This window comes from Humulus lupulus, chromosome 3 (assembly GCF_963169125.1).
Source record: "Humulus lupulus chromosome 3, drHumLupu1.1, whole genome shotgun sequence".
Lineage (NCBI taxonomy): Eukaryota > Viridiplantae > Streptophyta > Magnoliopsida > Rosales > Cannabaceae > Humulus > Humulus lupulus.
In genome coordinates, this window is record NC_084795.1 from 170446703 (window position 1) to 170464550 (window position 17848).

The window sequence follows — 17848 nt, forward strand, 5'->3', positions numbered from 1 at the left end:
AAAATCAGATCAAGAGAAAAAAGGACAAAGATATTTAGTTGTTTATAAATTTATTTATATGTGAGGAGTGTGACATATATAGGCAAAGAAACTTTGCCTTATAGGATTCATACTTTATCAATTGTTCAATAAAGAATATGAGATCAAGTTCGAAACTGGAGTAGAGACAAAGATCACAGTGATCTTTGTTCTTCAACCAATATAATTCTTGTGTTGGTTTCATTATTTCTTTTCTTCTTCTCTATTTAGTTTTATGGGCTATATTCATTTTGGTTCACTTCTGTTTTTACTAACATTACATTTTGCACTCTACACATTTATTTAAATGTGCCATTGAATATGTTGTTCTAGTTTTGAGAAAGAGTTTCCTTTTAACTACTGACTTTGTTATTTGATCATGAGTATAACATTTAGAACAAGAGATAATACCAATACAAACAATAAATTTAGTTCAAGTTTGATTTAAACAGAATAACAAACAAATAAGATCATTCAATCTCTATAAGCATATAAGCCCATTGAGGATTAAACCAGATGCTCTACAGAAATGTCTTCTCTCTCTCTCTTTAACCTAAGGTAGAAATGTCTTCTCTCTTTAATCGAAGGAAAAGTACCTGCAACAATGCACAATATGAAGTTTTTAGGGTGTAATCAATAAAATGATAACAAATAATAATAATAAAAAAATAACAGAGAAGATATATAAGTTACTGCTTGTATGTTATGCCACCTTAAAAAAAATATGAGGAACAAGTTTGAGAGAATACAATAATGAGCAAAGGAGAGAGTTATTGTGCAAACATTAAAACAATTAATAGACAAACGAAACCAAATATCTTGAATGGAAATGAAAATTAGTTTCACTTTCATATATTTAATATAACTTGTAAATACTATAGATAAGAAAATGAAATTCAACACAAATCAACCAAAGACAACAAGTAGCTAACATTCTTTCAATACATATAAATACACAGATATAATAAATGTTAGAATTGTAGAACACTCAACAAAAATGCATAAAAATTAATATCCTAATATTTAAGCTACAATTAGAACAAGTTTTATCTTTCTTTCTTTCTCTACAAAAAGAAGAAATTAATTAAAATATCTAAAGAATATTCTATTGATTGTTTTTGCATATACAACAGTGACAAAAAAAAATTGTAATAGTATTGGGAGGGAGGGAATGAGCTTGTGAATATTCTTGTTCTTGATGTTGATGTAGTTTGAGTGACATGAAAACATGCATGCACAGACACATTTTGTACTTTGATATCAAGTGAAACTATCCAGAAACATAACACTTACTTTTTGGCAAGTCCACCCGTTGTTTATGTTCGTGGAGTGAATCCTGAATAACTGAAATCGACGAAACAAATAAGCATCGAGCCTGTGCAACAATATTCAGGATTAGTCCAGCAGAATAAATGATCATTTAAGCTTGTTAAGGCATAAAGGACAGTTATGAACTAGTATGAACAAAAAATGCCAAGTACAGAAACACTATACCAACTTCAACACCAGCAAAAACACTCCAGAAATTCAGAACCCGTGTAAATTGCTTTTATTGTACTCTTGTGGTCCTGAAATGATTGAAACAGAACTCATATAAACTGCTTTTATCATTAGGCAAAACTGATAAGATTTTCCTGCTTCAAACAATTGCTAACCCAGTAATTCAGAGAAAAAAACAGCAATAAAATCCAGACCAATCAACCCAGAATTCAATTCCAGCCAGAAAACAGTAAAGAGAGAGAGAAACAATTTAGTGCCCATGTAACGCCCTGGATAGCCAAGACCGTTACACTATGTGTTTATAAAGTGCCAGACTTGCTAGTCAAGTTATTAAAGTAAAAGCGTGTTACTGAAATGGTAGAGGAACTAGGGTTAAAAGTGTTTTGGTCTCAAAAGTACATTTTCATTACCAAACATTGTTTACGTACATGGGATCCCAAAATTGACAGTTTAAAAGCCATTTACAAAAGTTACAACGTTTAGATACATCAACTGGCCATACTAAGGCAAAAGCGAGCTGTTAGGTAATCTCTGTCCTGACACACTCCTCGACCGTGGTGATCGAACGGCTGGCTATGTACATTTCACCTCGGAGCTCTCCACCTCAGGCCTGGTCCAGCTTTCCCTTGCCCTTACCTGCACCACGAAGCACCCGTGAGCCAAGGCCCAGCAAGAAAACATAGAAACAACAGAGCATGAACAACTAGCAACAAATGAATTACACTTATAGCATCTCATCAAATACATAATGCACAGACGATAACCAGGGCTAGCGCTCACAGGCAGCTCCATCTATTATCCTTTTATTTCCGGCACTCAATGGCCAATTCGCGCTCCGTGCGCTAAACTCATGAGCGGTACTCTTAGACCGCTTATACGTGTCCCTTGGCATAATACCAACGATGACACAATACAACTTTCGGGAGCACTTAGTCCCATTCACAACCATACATTCAGGTGCAGTTTTCTTACCTTTCAATTCAATAGCTTTAATCCTTCGACACCTTGAGCACGATCCCACTCGAGCCCTAGTGCTCACCTAAACACAATCATGGCCAAAGTCAACATCAACCCTTAAGTTCAAAACCTAGCCCCAGGGCCAATCCCGAGCCCCCGGGATGACCTAGTTCCACCAAACAAGGTGGTGGAACCAAACCCCAAACCTTAGGTCAAAAACCCTTGCAAATTACCCTAAAATCCCCTTCAAAAGGCAGGGTAGCGCTACAGCGCTCTTGGGAGGGCGCTATAGCGCTACAGACAGAAGCCAAAACCCTTCCAGCAAAATGGCCTAGCGCTACAGCGCCCAAAGGCTAGCGCTAGTCACAGACAGCCCAACACCCAAAATTTCCCTTATGCGATTTTCTCGAGCCAACCTCAACCAAACCTCTTCCAACTCTTACCCAAACTTAAAAAAAACCTCATGACCACACTCCACTCATCCCAAACACCCTAACCATCTGAAATCCAAGCACATGCAATCACAAACTCAAAATTCACCATAGCCACCTCCAAACTCTAAAACCCAACATAAACCAGCTGAACATCAGAACTAAAGCTTAGAATTCATACCTTTGATAGAATTTCGCCCACAAGCTATCCCTAGGCTCCCTTGGCTTGCTACTCCTCAGCCCTAAGCCTGAATTCCCCAAAGTTCCATTCAATTCAATTCAAGCACGACAACTTAAAAACCAGAAACAGAAATGGATGAACTCTAGAACCTTACCTCAAGTGTTGGTGAAACCCTGCTAAACCTCTGTCAATTCCTTAGTCTTAGGCCAAGATCCTTGATGTTTAGTTATCCCAGCTCTCCTCTAAGCTTTACTCCAGAAATTCTCAAGAAACAGATGAAGGAAAGTGTAAACCGACTTTAGAGAAACTCTCTTTGTTTTCCCTCTTCCTTTTCCCTTCTTTTTCAGACTTCCTTGATATTCTATAAATTCCACTAACTTAAAACCTCAGTAATACCCATCCTTAAGAGTCCAATGACCTTTATGCCCTCCCAATTAACTCTAATCCTTTAGTCCACTTAAGGGCATTTTAGTCATTTTACCTAATTCCCGCTACTTCCTCGAATGTCTCTATTATTTCCCGCTTAATTCCCGATACCTAATTAATCACCAATAGCATTCCTCAATGTTATAATAATCTCCAGCTCATCCACTAAATTCCCATTTACACCCGTGAGCTCACCCCGAGCCGGGTATAAATCCCCGCTATGACTTTTCCGCTACTTAGCTCACTAGGATCGTCTCGAGTCACAGATCGCAGATATATCCACATAATAATGTGGTCTCAAAAATTATCACATATATCAAAGCAGTTATGCCCTTAATGGCCAAAATTACGATTATGCCCTTCTACCCTAATCTGGGCCTACATGCATACAAACACGCATAGTCAGGCATCTCAAGTACTCAAGTAATCATATAACATGCTTTAAATCATAATTATACATCTTAATCACTAAAATCACACGTAATCTCCATTATGCCCTCCAGGCATGCTAATCAAGGCCCTTAAGCCTTATTAGCGAATTTGGGTTGTTACAGCCCATCAAGTGTTCTTGTATCAAAGTTGGTAGATAACTTTAAGATGGAAGTACAACTGTAAGTTTTCTGAATCCAATCATAGTTTTGATTTGTTTTCTTTAATTAGTACCATATAATTCACTCCAAGTAGAATGAAATAGCTCACTTTACCTTTATATTTGGATATTAAATAGAACTCATCATAGAGTATATGACAAAAATAGAGCAAACTCATATAAGAAAGTAGATAATATGCCAATATTGTTTTAGTTAGTTTACATACAAAGTATTGGCTTATAAATGTATAAATCAAAATCAAAAGAACAAAAAACAAGTAAAATATTTTTCAACAGCCCAGAAATTGTCTATTTGATAAAAAATAATTGAGAACAAATAAATAATCCCATCATTTCATCACGAGAGAAACCTCTAAGAAACCAACTCCACCAAAAATTGACTTAATTTCATTTCACCTACGAGAATCTCAGCTCAGTACATTATTAAAATTTCTTGAAAACCCAAATGCTGATATACATAAATTAGATTAATCAAAACATAGATATGGAAATTAAAGAGTAACATTAGATACCTGATAGAGATGAAATGCGGAGAACCAACGAAGAGAATTTAGGGGGTGAAGTTTTCTTTCTTTCTTTCCTTTCCGTTTTTCCTTTCCTTTTTTCCTGAGAATTCGAGGGAAAAAAAAATGAGTATGAAGAGCAAGCACTGTATTTGGGTTGAAGATCGACAAGCAAAAGAGGCCAATTTTTCTTCTTTTTTTGAGCAAAGCCAACTCAAAAGATGCTTGGGAGACAAATCATTAGGGCACAATTGGAAAAAACTTGAAAAGGAAGTTGAAATTTTCAGGGAGAGAATTGAAGACATGGAAATGAAGAGAGAGCAAAGCAATGAGATTTTGTCTAAATGCTTGGAGTCTCTTTCATCAGCAAATGTGAGCTTGGAAAGGATCATAAAAAATGTGGCTGTAGAAAAAACTGATGATGATGATGATGGCAAGTTCATTAAAGGCATAGAAAAGAGTGATTCAATGCGTTTGGAATTGGAATTGACTGAAGAGCTATTGGTAGTTACAAGACTTGCTTCTGAGGCTGAAGAGAAGGTGAATGAGTACAAAGAATTGAGGAAGAAGGAGAAGAGGGAGTTGGAGAATAGTGTGGTGAGTTTGACAGAGGAGAATAGAGATACCAACAGTTTGCTGAGAGCAGCCTTGTTGGAGAAGGAAGCTGTGGAGAAGAGGTTGAAGGTGAATAGCGAGTAGAAGAGAGTTGCCCTTTTGCAGATTGCGGAGCGAGGTTTGCAGAGAGTTGGTTTTGGGTTTATGATGGGAAGTGGGAACACTGAGCAATCACTAGAGAGTTTTTCAGGAACCAAGTTAGATAGCAGTGAGTGTGAAGAGGAGGTAGTAAGCCTGGTATGTATGTACTAAGATTACCTTACTTTAGTTGATTAAGAATGGCCAACACCAATTTCATTATTAGCCTAAAACTGGAACTAGATGATTGGCCTTTGAGAATCGGACAAATGTTAAAACTATCTAATTACTGTCATTTTGAAATTTTCTTATTAGGCATCAACTGTGGAGAGGATAATGAAGAATTTACGGCTTGAGATAACTAAGTTGAGGCGATCTTTGGAAGAATCCAGGTATACCCTTTACCATTCAATTACTAAAGAGAAAACTACAACATTTTTAAAAACAATTCTATCTGTTCACATCTTTCTATGCCCCTTGGAGTTTCTTTTTGGTGTTTTCTATTACTTAACATCAGCACTATGCCCAGGTCAGACACCGAGCGATTGCAGAGTCTTACAGAGAAACAAGCTCAAATTATTGAAGAAAACAGGTTATACATCAAGGAGTTAGAGGAAAGAGAGAGAATTGTTTTTAAAAATGAGTTTAATGTATACAATTAGAAGAAACAAAAATGCATGCACTTACTTGCTTGGTAGAGGTGTACTTCGGAGCTGCTTGACTAACTGAGAGAGAGTGATCGGATGGGAGAGGCACTGACTGAGAGAACCGAGAGAGACCCTTGGTCGGTGCTGACTAAGAGAACCGAGATGCGGGTGGGAGAGGCGTTGGGTTCGTCTGGGTTCCTTTGAGAGAGAGATTCACAGTGAGCGGGTGGGAGAGGCACTGGGTTCGTCTGGGTTCCTCTGAGAGAGAGATTCACAGTGAGTGGGTGGGAGAGGCGGGTTCGTCTGGGTTCCTCTGAGAGAGAGATGGATTATGCTATGGAGTGAAAATGGAGAAAATGGGAGAGACGGGTAACGTGGGAAGAGAGAGAGAGAGACGGGAATGAGGGAGGGGAAATGGGTTTTTCTTTGTCTTTTCCTTTTTCAATTAAGCAGCTTTGACAAAAAAAAAAGGAAAAAATTAAGCGCCAATGAAATAATATACTCCCGCCAATGAACAGTGCATGCTGTATAGATTATGTAACTTTTTAATAGCGTTTTTTTAATAATGTCCAAATGCAATGCTATTAATGAAGCTTTTTCTTGTAGTGACCTGAAACCAATCAAGCAAGCAATAGACAATAATAATCTAATTGATTCAAGTCTTGCAACTGGTGTAAATGTTTCTTCAAAGTTTATTCCTTCCACTTGTGTGTACCCTTGTGCCACTAATCTTGCTTTATTTGGCACAATTGTACCAAATTCCTCATATTTATTCTTGAAAATCCATTTTGTGCCAATAATATTGGTATGCAACGGTCTTGGCACAAGGATCCACACTTTGTTTCTAAAAAATTGTTCCAATTCCTCCTGCATAGCTTTAATCCAATTTTCATCAGTTAAAGCTTCTTTCACATTTTTAGGCTCAATTAAAGATAAGAAACAAACAAATTGAACAACATTACTAAACTTTTTCCTTGTTACCATACTATCTTTTGGATTTCCAAGTATTAAATTTGCAGGATGGTTTAATTTAACTCTGGTTGATGGCTCCTTTTCGACTTCGTCCGAAATAATATATGGAAATTTCTTTTCTGTCTGTCCAGAATAAGTTTCATCGGATTTGTGATCTGTTGGAACAGATGCACCAGACATTGCAATAGTAGTATCACTGACACAAGCTTCTTCGTGTTTTTCAGTAGGTTCATCAATAAACCTATCAATTTCTTCCTCAGTATAAAACTCAGAAAAATCCCTGGCATCATCAATAACAACGTTAGCCGACTCCATTACAGTTTGGGTTCTCATGTTATACACACGATAAACCCTACTGTTAGTGGAGTATCCAATAAAAACACCTTCATCACTCTTAGCATCAAATTTACCAAGATTTTCTCTATCTCTCAAAATGTAGCAAACACATCCAAAAACATGAAAGTAAGCCACACTTGGTTTCTTACCTTTCCAAATTTCATAAGATATTTTAGATGTACCTGGATGGAGAAAAACACGATTTATGATATAGCAAGCAGTGTTAATTGCTTCTGCCCATAACCGTTTGGTCAATTTTTTGCTATTTAGCATCACTCTAGCCATTTCTTGAAGAGTGCGGTTTTTCCTTTCTACAACTCCATTCTGTTGAGGAGTTTTGGGAGCTGAAAACTCATGAGATATACCTGCAAACTTACAAAAATCATCATAGACAGAATTCTCAAACTCTTTACCATGATCACTTCTTATACGAACAATTTTTCCAATGTTGCAATCTTTTTCAACTTTTAATTTCAAGCAAAGAGTTTTAAAGGCATCAAAAGTATCATATTTTTCTTTCAAGAAATCCACCCAAGTATATCTAGAAAAATCATCTTCACAAACAAAAATATATATTTTCCCATTTATACTCTCAATTTGAATTGGACCCATAAGATCCATGTGGGGCAATTCTAAAACTTTCGAAGTGTTTAAGTCGGAAACACTTTTATGTGTAATTTTTAATTACTTACCAAGTTGACAACTCTTGCACTTACCATCAAATACTTTACCTAACTTAGGTAAACCACGAACAATCCCTGCATGTGACAATTTTTTCAAAGTTTTGAAATTTATGTGACCAAGTTTAGCATGCCACACATCAGTGTTATTACTCACAACAAATTGACACATAATAGACGGCAGAAGAGTGTAGCAATTGTCATTAGATCTAAAACCTTCAAGAACATTCTCACCATTCTTGTTTAAAACAAAACAATTCTCTTTGTCAAAGTTAACAGTATAACCTTGATCACAAATTTGACTTATGCATAGTAGATTAGCTTTAAGTCCTTCCACAAGTAACACTCTTTTGATTCTAGGCAACCCTTCAAAGTTAAGAGTACCCATTCCAAGAACATTACCCTCAATTCCATTGCCAAAAGTAACAGATCCACAATGCATAGGTTTTATGTCTGTAAGAATAGACTTGTCACCTGTCATATGTCTTGAACAACCACTGTCAAAATACCAAAAATATGAAGAAGCAGATCTATCAAATTCATTAGTAAAACCAACAAAACAATTATTCTTTTTTATCCATATTTTCTTTGATTGAACATTTTCCTTTTTTGCTCTTTTGGAATTATCAAAATAATTGAATTTATCAAAATATTCATTTTTGGCAAAATTCATAAGAGTAAAACACTTAGGGCGAATATATGATCCTTCCTACCACAAAAATGACAGATTGGAATGAATTTTTCAAATTTTCCATTGGATTTTCCTGCAGACTGTGTCCATTCTATTGGAACAATATGAGAATTGGATGTAACTGATTTCGGTGAAGATGACACAGGAACATCAGACGATAGCATCCCAGCTGAGATAAAAACAGTTTTCTTTGATTTTTGAGAACTTGAAGCACCAAGTCCCACATGACTTCTTTGACCTGCATTCTGTATTTTCTCAAAAACAGTAGAACCAGGGTTAAGCATTCTAACATTTTTCTCAAGAGTATCCAAATCTTTAGACAACTTATTAATTTCAAAAAATTTTGAAATTATTTCTTTTTCAAAATTTTCATTTAAGTCAGTAAGTTGTTTAATTTCAAAGGATAAATCTTTATTTTTGCTTACCAATGACCGATTCTCATAACACACTTTCACCTATGAACCATACATATTTTTGTAAGATTCACTCAAAGACTCATCATTTAATTCAGATTCATCACTATCAGTAATTTCTTCATCTTTTGAAAGATTATTCAAGCAAACAATTTTCTCATTTTCAGGTTTAGAAATAGGCAAAATAGAAGTGAGAGCGACATTACCTTCCTTATCTTCATTTCTTTCAGAGTCATTATCACTCCAAGTAGCAATCATAACTTTTTTGTTCTTTTTCAAGGTGTTTGCACATTCAAACTAGATGTGACCAAATCCCTCACATTCCCTGCACTGAGTACCTTTTTTATTAGTTTGAAAAGGTTTAAGAGAAGAAGGATTACCTTTTGACATCTTGCCATTGAACTTCTTATTTCCTATCTTATTCATATATTTTCGAAAATTCTTTCCAAGCATTTCCATTTCATTATTACCATCTTCATCATCTGACACTTCTTTTTCAGTGCTTTTGAAAGCTATGGTTTTCTCTTTCTCTTTGGAAGTACTTGGCTTGTCTTTTTGACGAATCTTTTGATTTAATTCAAAGGTACGAAGTGATCCCATCAATTCTTCTACCTTCATAGTACTGAAATTTTTTACCTCTTCCATAGCGGTGAGCTTAACATTGAACCTGTCAGGAAGAACTCGAACACTTGTTCTAAATAGAACAGGATCATCAAGTTTCTCACCAAGTGCAAAATACTCATTAGAAATATCAGATAATCTCTCATAAAATTCAGATAGTGTTTCAGAATCAGACATCCTAAGGTCATCAAACCTAGTTTGTAACATAATAAATCTAGACCTTTTGACATCTACAGTTTCTTCAAACTGAGTTTAAGAATTGTCCAAGCATCTTTAGCTGAGACACAAGTGGAAACAAGTTTTATAAAACTTTCTCCAACACCATTAAATATGGCGTGAAGAGCTTTATTATTATAACTAGATAATTTTTCTTCTTTTGTATCCCAAATAAGTTCAGATTTTACAATTGTGCTTCCATCTTCACCTTTTTCAGTAGGAGGTGACCATCCAGACAAAATTGCTCTCCATGCTTTCTCATCTTGAGTTTTTATGAAAGCTCTCATCCTAACTTTCCAATATGGATAGTTTGAGTCATTAAGCAATGGAGGTCGAGACACCGAACTACCTTCTGCAAAGAAAGACATTTCACACAAAACAAATCAAACGGGAAAATAACCACAAGATCTCACTAAGAGTTTAGTGAACCGCTCTAATACCAATTGAAATTACATTTTTTTATGATTACCAACTTAATTATTCAATTTAATTAATTAATTGCTGAACTGTTACAGAAATGTTTAAACAGACACAGAGACTGTTTGAACAGAAACCAGATATGTTTAAATAGTTTATCACCAAAAAATAAAAACGAACATAAGGTAAAGAACACACGAAATTATACGTGGTATCAACAATCTTTGCAGATTGCTACTAGTCCACGGGGCCACGCCCAGAGAATGAAATTTATTAGAAGAATATCTAAACGATTACAAAACCAAATTGACTTATACAAATAAAGACTCCCTCTTGAATTTGTCGCAATTGTTGTAATCTAAACTCCTAATCAAATTTATGAAGTGCTAAGATCTTGAACTCCCTTCAAATCATAACACTTGCACTTTTCCTCTCGAAAAGTGACTCACGAACAAGACTTCTCCCGAAGCTTGATGAACAATGTCCCAAGTGTGTTCAACCTGCACAATTAGCACAAAGAAAAACAATACAGAAGTACACTGTAATAAACCACTAAGAACTTGTTGGACTCAAGTTCTTCACACAATAAAAAGTCTCTCTAAAACTTGAAAATATTTGGAAAATAATACCCAAGAGAAATAATAAAAAAACCAACGACCTAAGGATGATTATATACCCTTTAGAATCCCTTTAGATCGTGGAAAACAAATCAGAAACCAATCAGCCAAAAAATGAAAAATCTTCCCAAACAGGAAAGTCAGAACCTGTTCAAACAAACTGGCAATCCGTTCAAACAGATTCATTAAATAAAAAAGGAAACAATATATACATTATCTCTGCAAGCTGTACACGGTTTCTGAACAACCAAATCAGATCAAGAAATAAATACCAATAATTTTCATATATACAAAAGTTAAGACAAGATAATCTTTTATAGGAAATTATATATTTATTCTATGACATATATAGAATAATCTGATTTTAGAAAACATATCACAACAAAACAGGAAACTATCTATTTCGAAAATTCTTCTTTAATTAATTTTGTCAAATATGCCAATAAAGGATTTTACAAGAAGAATACTCTTTGATGTGTTGAGATTCAAAAGTGTGTTTTTGTGTATCCTACCAAATAGCATAGACATCCACTTATCTCATTCTCTTTGTGTGAGTCATAGTATGGAAGATGGTGGGTTCAGAGACTAAGATGTTATTTGATCTACACGTGTTCTACATCTAGAAAAGGTATTTATAAGTTTCTATTTTATTCAGATTCATGAGCATGAGAAAGATATGGTTCCTAGAGTGATTCGTTCTTATGCTTTAATAATTGTTATTATTGCATTAAATATTATCTCATGCTTCTGTTGCACTATCAATCACATGATCCAAAACCAACAATTGGTACTAGAGCCAAGGTTGAGATCATGTGTCATTAATCTGATCTGTGTTTATTTTGAATGTATGAACACATAGAGCACATGTTATATGAGTGAGCTTTAGGGTTGTTCTTTTTTCTTTTAAATTTTGAAGATGTAGAATGAAAGTGTTGAATGGGATTGATTATTAACTATACGGTTCTTTTTGTTTTCGGTTTTGTTCTTATTTCTGAATTAGATTCAATGTACACCCATATTGTTTTGTTGGGTATAAGTTATTTGTAATTCTTTAATTTTATAGTTTTTAGAATTTGGATTATGTTTCCGAATGAGATGTTATTCAATTGGATTGAAAAAAACCAAAATTATTTTGGACATTTTTTTTTGTAATCAGAATCAATAAAAAAAAGGAATTAACTTAATTGTTTTTATCAATGCCATGCGTGTACTGTACAGGCATGTATTGGTTTTTTTTTTTAATCAAAAGGTTGCTGCCGTGATGATCAATGATATTGATCCATTGATCAAAATATTGATTATTGTTTCTTGCCGCGAGTCACTGTTTGGTCGTAAAGCCATGCACACTTCATTGATCAATTTTGAATTGATCATTGATTTGATCAAAGACCCATGCGTGCACATATATGCCTTATGGCATATATTGATCAAGTGATCAATTTGGTTCCATGGGCAGTACGGCACAAGTGCAACAAAAGGAGTTGTGTTTAAATTATTTAATTAAAATTTAATATTTGATATTAAGATATTTATGATAATAGTTGGATTGTTTAAGATGATTGAATGACCCAATCTTTGTGTTTAAGAAACAAGAAGAGAATATTCATCTTCTTAAAATGTGGGAAGTTAGTAATGGTAGCCAAATACAAATTTAAATTGATTAATTATTTTATTAGTTAATTAACTTTAAATTTAAAAAAATTAACTATATTAATTAAATTGTTTAATTAATTATTTTATTTCCAATTAAATTATTAATTGATAATTTTGGGAAACAAGACATTTATGTCTTAATTCAAAATTAAGAAAGTGAATTGTTCAATTTTCTTAATTTTATTATTGGGAACATTTGACTATTAAATTAGTCAAATACGTTGTTTATCAAAAATATCAGATTTATTGAAATCAAATATTACTAATAAGATTAATAATTTATTTTCATTTAGAGAAATGGAAATTTTTGAACACTTAATTGGAGTCAAAATTTAATTTATAGAAACTTTATAATTATTAATTAAATATAATTGGAGTAATTATAATCCCAATAATTCTAATTATAATAGTAGTTTAAGAAACTATTTATTATAAATAAAAATAATTATGAATTATTTTTCCCAAAAGTTTGATAATAGTTTTGGAAACTATTAGTTATTAAGTTATAGTTTATGAAATTAGTATTTAATAACAAAAGTATACAAACTTTTAATAAAATTCTAATTTTGGAAATTAGGTCATCTCATTTAGAACCTAGGGTTAGGGTTTCAGTGTAAAATTCTCAAGGCCCACAACAAAGGACGAAGCCCATGGAGATTACAAGAAGCTATGAAGCCCATGGAATGCCTTGGTGTATTTTTTGTAATTTCGTTTAACAAAGAGAACCCAGTTAATACCCTAATGTTTAATTATATTGTATGATTGGTAACATGTTAATATGATCACTTCATATACTATATAGAATAGGAATGTCCAGTCATTGCATCATTAAAATGGCATGCTATGTATGAATGTTAATTTTATTATTAACATGTCTCATAGGATAGAAAAGTGGTATAGTTCTTTTTCTACCATAAATGGACACAAATAATGTGAATTAGATTTAAGTAATTAAATTGGGTAATGTCACATTAATAGCATGTCTAGATTACCTTATATGTTTTAGGGTTAATTTAATACCTAGGAAAAACATAGTTTAGAATTAAATTAGTAATTGTTAGTAATTACTCTAAATTTGGTAATATTAGAATTTGAAGAGTTAAAATTTGGATTTGCATAAGTGATTTATATTTAATAGCTAAACTTTGGTAATAATCACTTAGTAATTAAAATATGAGATATTTTAATAGAAAACCTGTTATTTCTAAAATAGTGAGCGGAGAAGGTTATAAGGCACTATAACCTACAGTCTCTACCATTTGTTGAAAAATGTTGGTTCTAGTCAGGGCCTTGAGACAGCTTTGCTTTCGTCCTCCTTATCGGAAGGTGTTTTGTCTAGGATTTTAACAGGTAGACCTCTTTACGATAGGGTCTTAAGATGTATTCCATGTTTGACCTATCCTATCGACGACACTTATGGGTTAAGTCAAGAAATATGAAATAGTAGGTTACACTCACAAAAAATATATCTACCCTAGTTGGATATATTTTTGACCAAATTAACGATAATTTTTTATTATAAAGATATCAAATATTTTGATATAATAAAAATTGAGTGTCTCATTTTAACTAGCAAGTATCTGACCTATCCTATCGACGACACTTACTTGTGTTGGTTATCTCATCATTGTACTTCTATGAATAGGTTTCTTAAGCATGCATCATGTTTTTTTTTTATTTCATTGTACGAATACTATGATTTATGGTGAATAAGTGTGTGGTTGTATTTATAATTTTTTTTCTTTTGTTTAATTAAAGTAATACAATGACTGGAGGAAACTCTAATATGTCAATTGCTGCTAATGACAAAGTAACTAGTAATATTAAAAAGTTGAAAAGTAACAAGAATCTACTGCTAATGACTGAGCACACAACTTAGAAGCCTAACATTAACAAAGGAAAGGGAAAAGAAGTTGCCCACTCCAGCCACAATGGGAATTGTTCACACTATCATACAGATGGGTATTGTAAGAGGAATTGTAAAAGGAACCTCGTGGAGTTAAATAACAAAAAAGAAAGTAAATCTGATTTGTTGGACATTGAGGCTTCTTTAGTGGAAAATCATTGTTATACCTGGATAGTTGATTCAGGAGTCACTAATCATGTTTGTTCTAATTTGCAAATGCTTACCTCTTGGAGATATCTCCAAGAGGAGAGTTCACACTGAGAGTGGGGACAAGGGCTTTTGTTTCAGCAAGAGCAGTGGGAGAAGCAAAAATTTATTTTACTGAAAATAAATTTATATCTCTAAAAGACATCTATTTTATTCATAATTTTAAAAGAAATTTAATTTCTGTTTCAAAATATTTAGAACAATGCTATTATATTTCTTTTAATAATAAATTTGTTATTATTCAAGAAATGTTTCGCATGTTTGTAACGGAAACCTAGAGAAAGGTCTATATGTTATAATATCTTAAATGCCTTCACTAGTCAATACTGAAATGTTCAAATCTGAACAACCAAAGCCAAAACGACCAAAAGTACCTCAAGACGATATGTATCTTTGACACTTAATACTAGGTCATATTTACATAGTTAGGATTCAAATACTAGTTAAGGATGGGCCTCTAAGTGAGTTAAAGGTCGAAACTCTACCAATTTGCGAATCTTGTTTAGAAGGAAAAATGACCAAAAGACATTTCTCCTCTAAAGGTGTTAGAGCCAAAGAACCTCTCGAGTTAATTCACTAAGTCATTTGCAGTCCAATGAATGTACAAGCTTGAGGTGGTTATGAGTATTATGTTACCTTCATCGATGACTACTCAAGATACGGTTACGTATACCTGATGCAAAGGAAATCAGAAGCTTTTGAAAAGTTCAAAGAGTTCCGAGCTGAAGCTAAAAATCAGTTAGGTGAAACCCTTAAAATGCTATGATCAGATCGAGGCAGGGAATACCTTGACAAGGAATTCAAAGATTTCTTGATAGAGCATGGAATTGTTTCACAGCTCACTACATCAGGTACTCCACAACAAAACAATATTGCAGAAAGGAGGAATAGGACATTGATGGACATGATGAGATCAATGTTCAGTTACTCATCATTGCCCCTATCATTTTGGGATATGCTATACAAAAAGCTGCATACATCTTAAACCTAGTTCCATCTAAGTTTGTAGCTAACACACCCTCAAAATTATGGACAGGTCGCAAACCTAGTTTGAGGAATGTGCATATACGGGGATGTACAACACATGTGCCAAAAGGTAAGACCAGAAGTTGGAACCTAGATCTGAAGTATGTTTATTTGTTGGATACCAAAAAGGCACTAGAGGAGGTTACTTCTATAGTCCAACAAAAAAGAAAATATTTGTATCGGCAAATGCTACTTTTCTTGAAGAAGACTTCAATCCTCGAAGTAAGGTTGTACTCGAGGAATTACTTGGTGATAAAATCACACCACAACCGGCTTTAGAAGTTTGAACAGAATAGACCACAATACCAAACCAGGATACTACAGTAGTCCGTCGTAGTGGGAGAGTTGTTAGAAAACCTATTTGTTATACAATATTTGGAGAAGCACAAGTTGTAATATCTGATGACAACGTTGATGACCTGTTGACTTTCTATCAAGCGATGAATGATCCTGATAAGGAACAATGGCTTGAAGCTATAAAGCTCGAGACGGAGTCGATGTACTCCATCTCAGTATGGGAAATTATAGATCCACCTCAAGATATAAACCCATTGGGTGCAAGTGGATATACAAGAGAAAGAGAGGAGTTGAAGGGAAAGTAGAGACTTTCAAAGCGAGGCTAGTAGCTAAAGGCTACACACAGAAAGAAGGTGTGGATTATGAACAAACGTTTTCTCCTGTGGCCATGGTAAAATCCATCCGGACCCTCTTATCCATTGGCAATCATTTTGACTATGAGATTTGGCAAATGGATGTCAAAATGGCTTTTCTGAATGGCCACCTTGAGTATCTTTATGGTACAACAAGAGGGCTTCATAGAACAAGGCAAAGAACAAAAGGCTTTTGTTATCCCAAAAATCAGAAGTGAATGACTTGGCAGGCATTAATTACACGTGGCTGACATCTCCCATAATCTACGCTCGACTATCGACCAGGAAGATATTTAATATCATGCGATCGGTTTCTTTATACGACCAGCGTGGTCATATGCACATAATACGCGGAGGAAATCTTAGGCAGTTATGATGGAATCCGAAATTACCACCCATGATTTCCTGAGTATCTGATTATTTAGGAAATAATATCTGTAACAAATCAATGTAAATCTTCCCTAAGCTTATAAATAGAAGAAGAGGGCTCAGGGAAGGGGACCCTTTTTTTCTTTTCCGACTTCTAGATCACTTGAGATTAGAGTTATCAAATTAGTCATATTGTATTGTTCTTCAGAGGTTGGTGAAACTCATTGAACCCTAGTTCTTTGATCACTCCTTTGAATCTTACATCAATAACAAGCTAAGTGGACGTAGGTTATTACCAGATCCTGGGGCCGAACCACTATAAAATCTTGTGTTCTTATTATTTTCGTCATCACGTTCTTTTCAACGCATTCATCCACGTCAAGCATATTTAGACTCCGTGTTAGTTGCCCAAAATCAGGGTCAACATTATGGTGCTTTCATTGAGAGCTTGATATAGCATCGTTGAGAAAACCAATGGCGAAAACTACCAGGAAAACTAGACAAGCTGCCAGCGCTGCACCATCTAACCCGCCTCCTCCTCCTCCTCCCAATGTGGCTGAAGATGAGCCACATTTGGAATTTGATGAGGAGGATATGGATGACGCAACGCTGAAGAGCACTCTAGGAGTGTTGCACGAAGAGTTGGCCAATCTGAGGGCCAGTCAGGAAAGTGCTGCTGAAATCATGGCGCGGCAGCAACAAGAAATTGAACGGCAGCGCGTGGAGCTGAGTGAAAGACAGGCGGCGATGGACCGTCGCCAGAGCGACGCCATGGCAGCCCTCGAGGCAGTCTTACAACTGGCTAGGAATCAGGCTGCACCTGCCTCGCAGCCTGATCAACCTGCGAATGGGCCACCCCACAGGGGTCCCAATCCTAGCCCGCCTATCCAACCCTCGAGCCCGCAAAGGCCCGAGCAGCTACCGGCGCCTCAGGACGATGTCCCGCTAGGTGACCCTGAGGCACACCCTCTATCCGAAGCTGGTCGCGGCAATCCCCCGAGCTGAGGCAGAATAGGACCGGGCAGCACCTCGCAGTCCTAGACGCCATAGGGGCGACGAGCCAAACCCTTCGAGCAGAGGACAACATCATCCTGGAAACAGGAGGAAC

General features: G+C 35.1%; 1 protein-coding gene and 1 long non-coding RNA gene across 2 annotated transcripts; one reads left to right on the forward strand and one right to left on the reverse strand.

Annotated features, from left to right (window-relative positions):
• Nucleotides 1-1325: 1325 nt before the first annotated feature.
• Nucleotides 1326-1589, reverse strand: LOC133821443 (uncharacterized). The gene is made up of 2 exons (XR_009887581.1): nucleotides 1513-1589; nucleotides 1326-1393 (listed from the first exon to the last, which is right to left on the reverse strand). It is a non-coding gene; the product is annotated as an uncharacterized LOC133821443 (long non-coding RNA).
• Nucleotides 1590-4888: 3299 nt separating this feature from the next.
• Nucleotides 4889-5981, forward strand: LOC133825209 (uncharacterized protein At3g49055-like). The gene is made up of 3 exons (XM_062258186.1): nucleotides 4889-5478; nucleotides 5635-5711; nucleotides 5849-5981. The coding sequence occupies exons 1-3, from the start codon at nucleotides 5386-5388 to the stop codon at nucleotides 5979-5981; spliced, it is 303 nt and encodes a 100-aa protein (XP_062114170.1). The 5' UTR covers nucleotides 4889-5385.
• Nucleotides 5982-17848: the final 11867 nt, after the last annotated feature.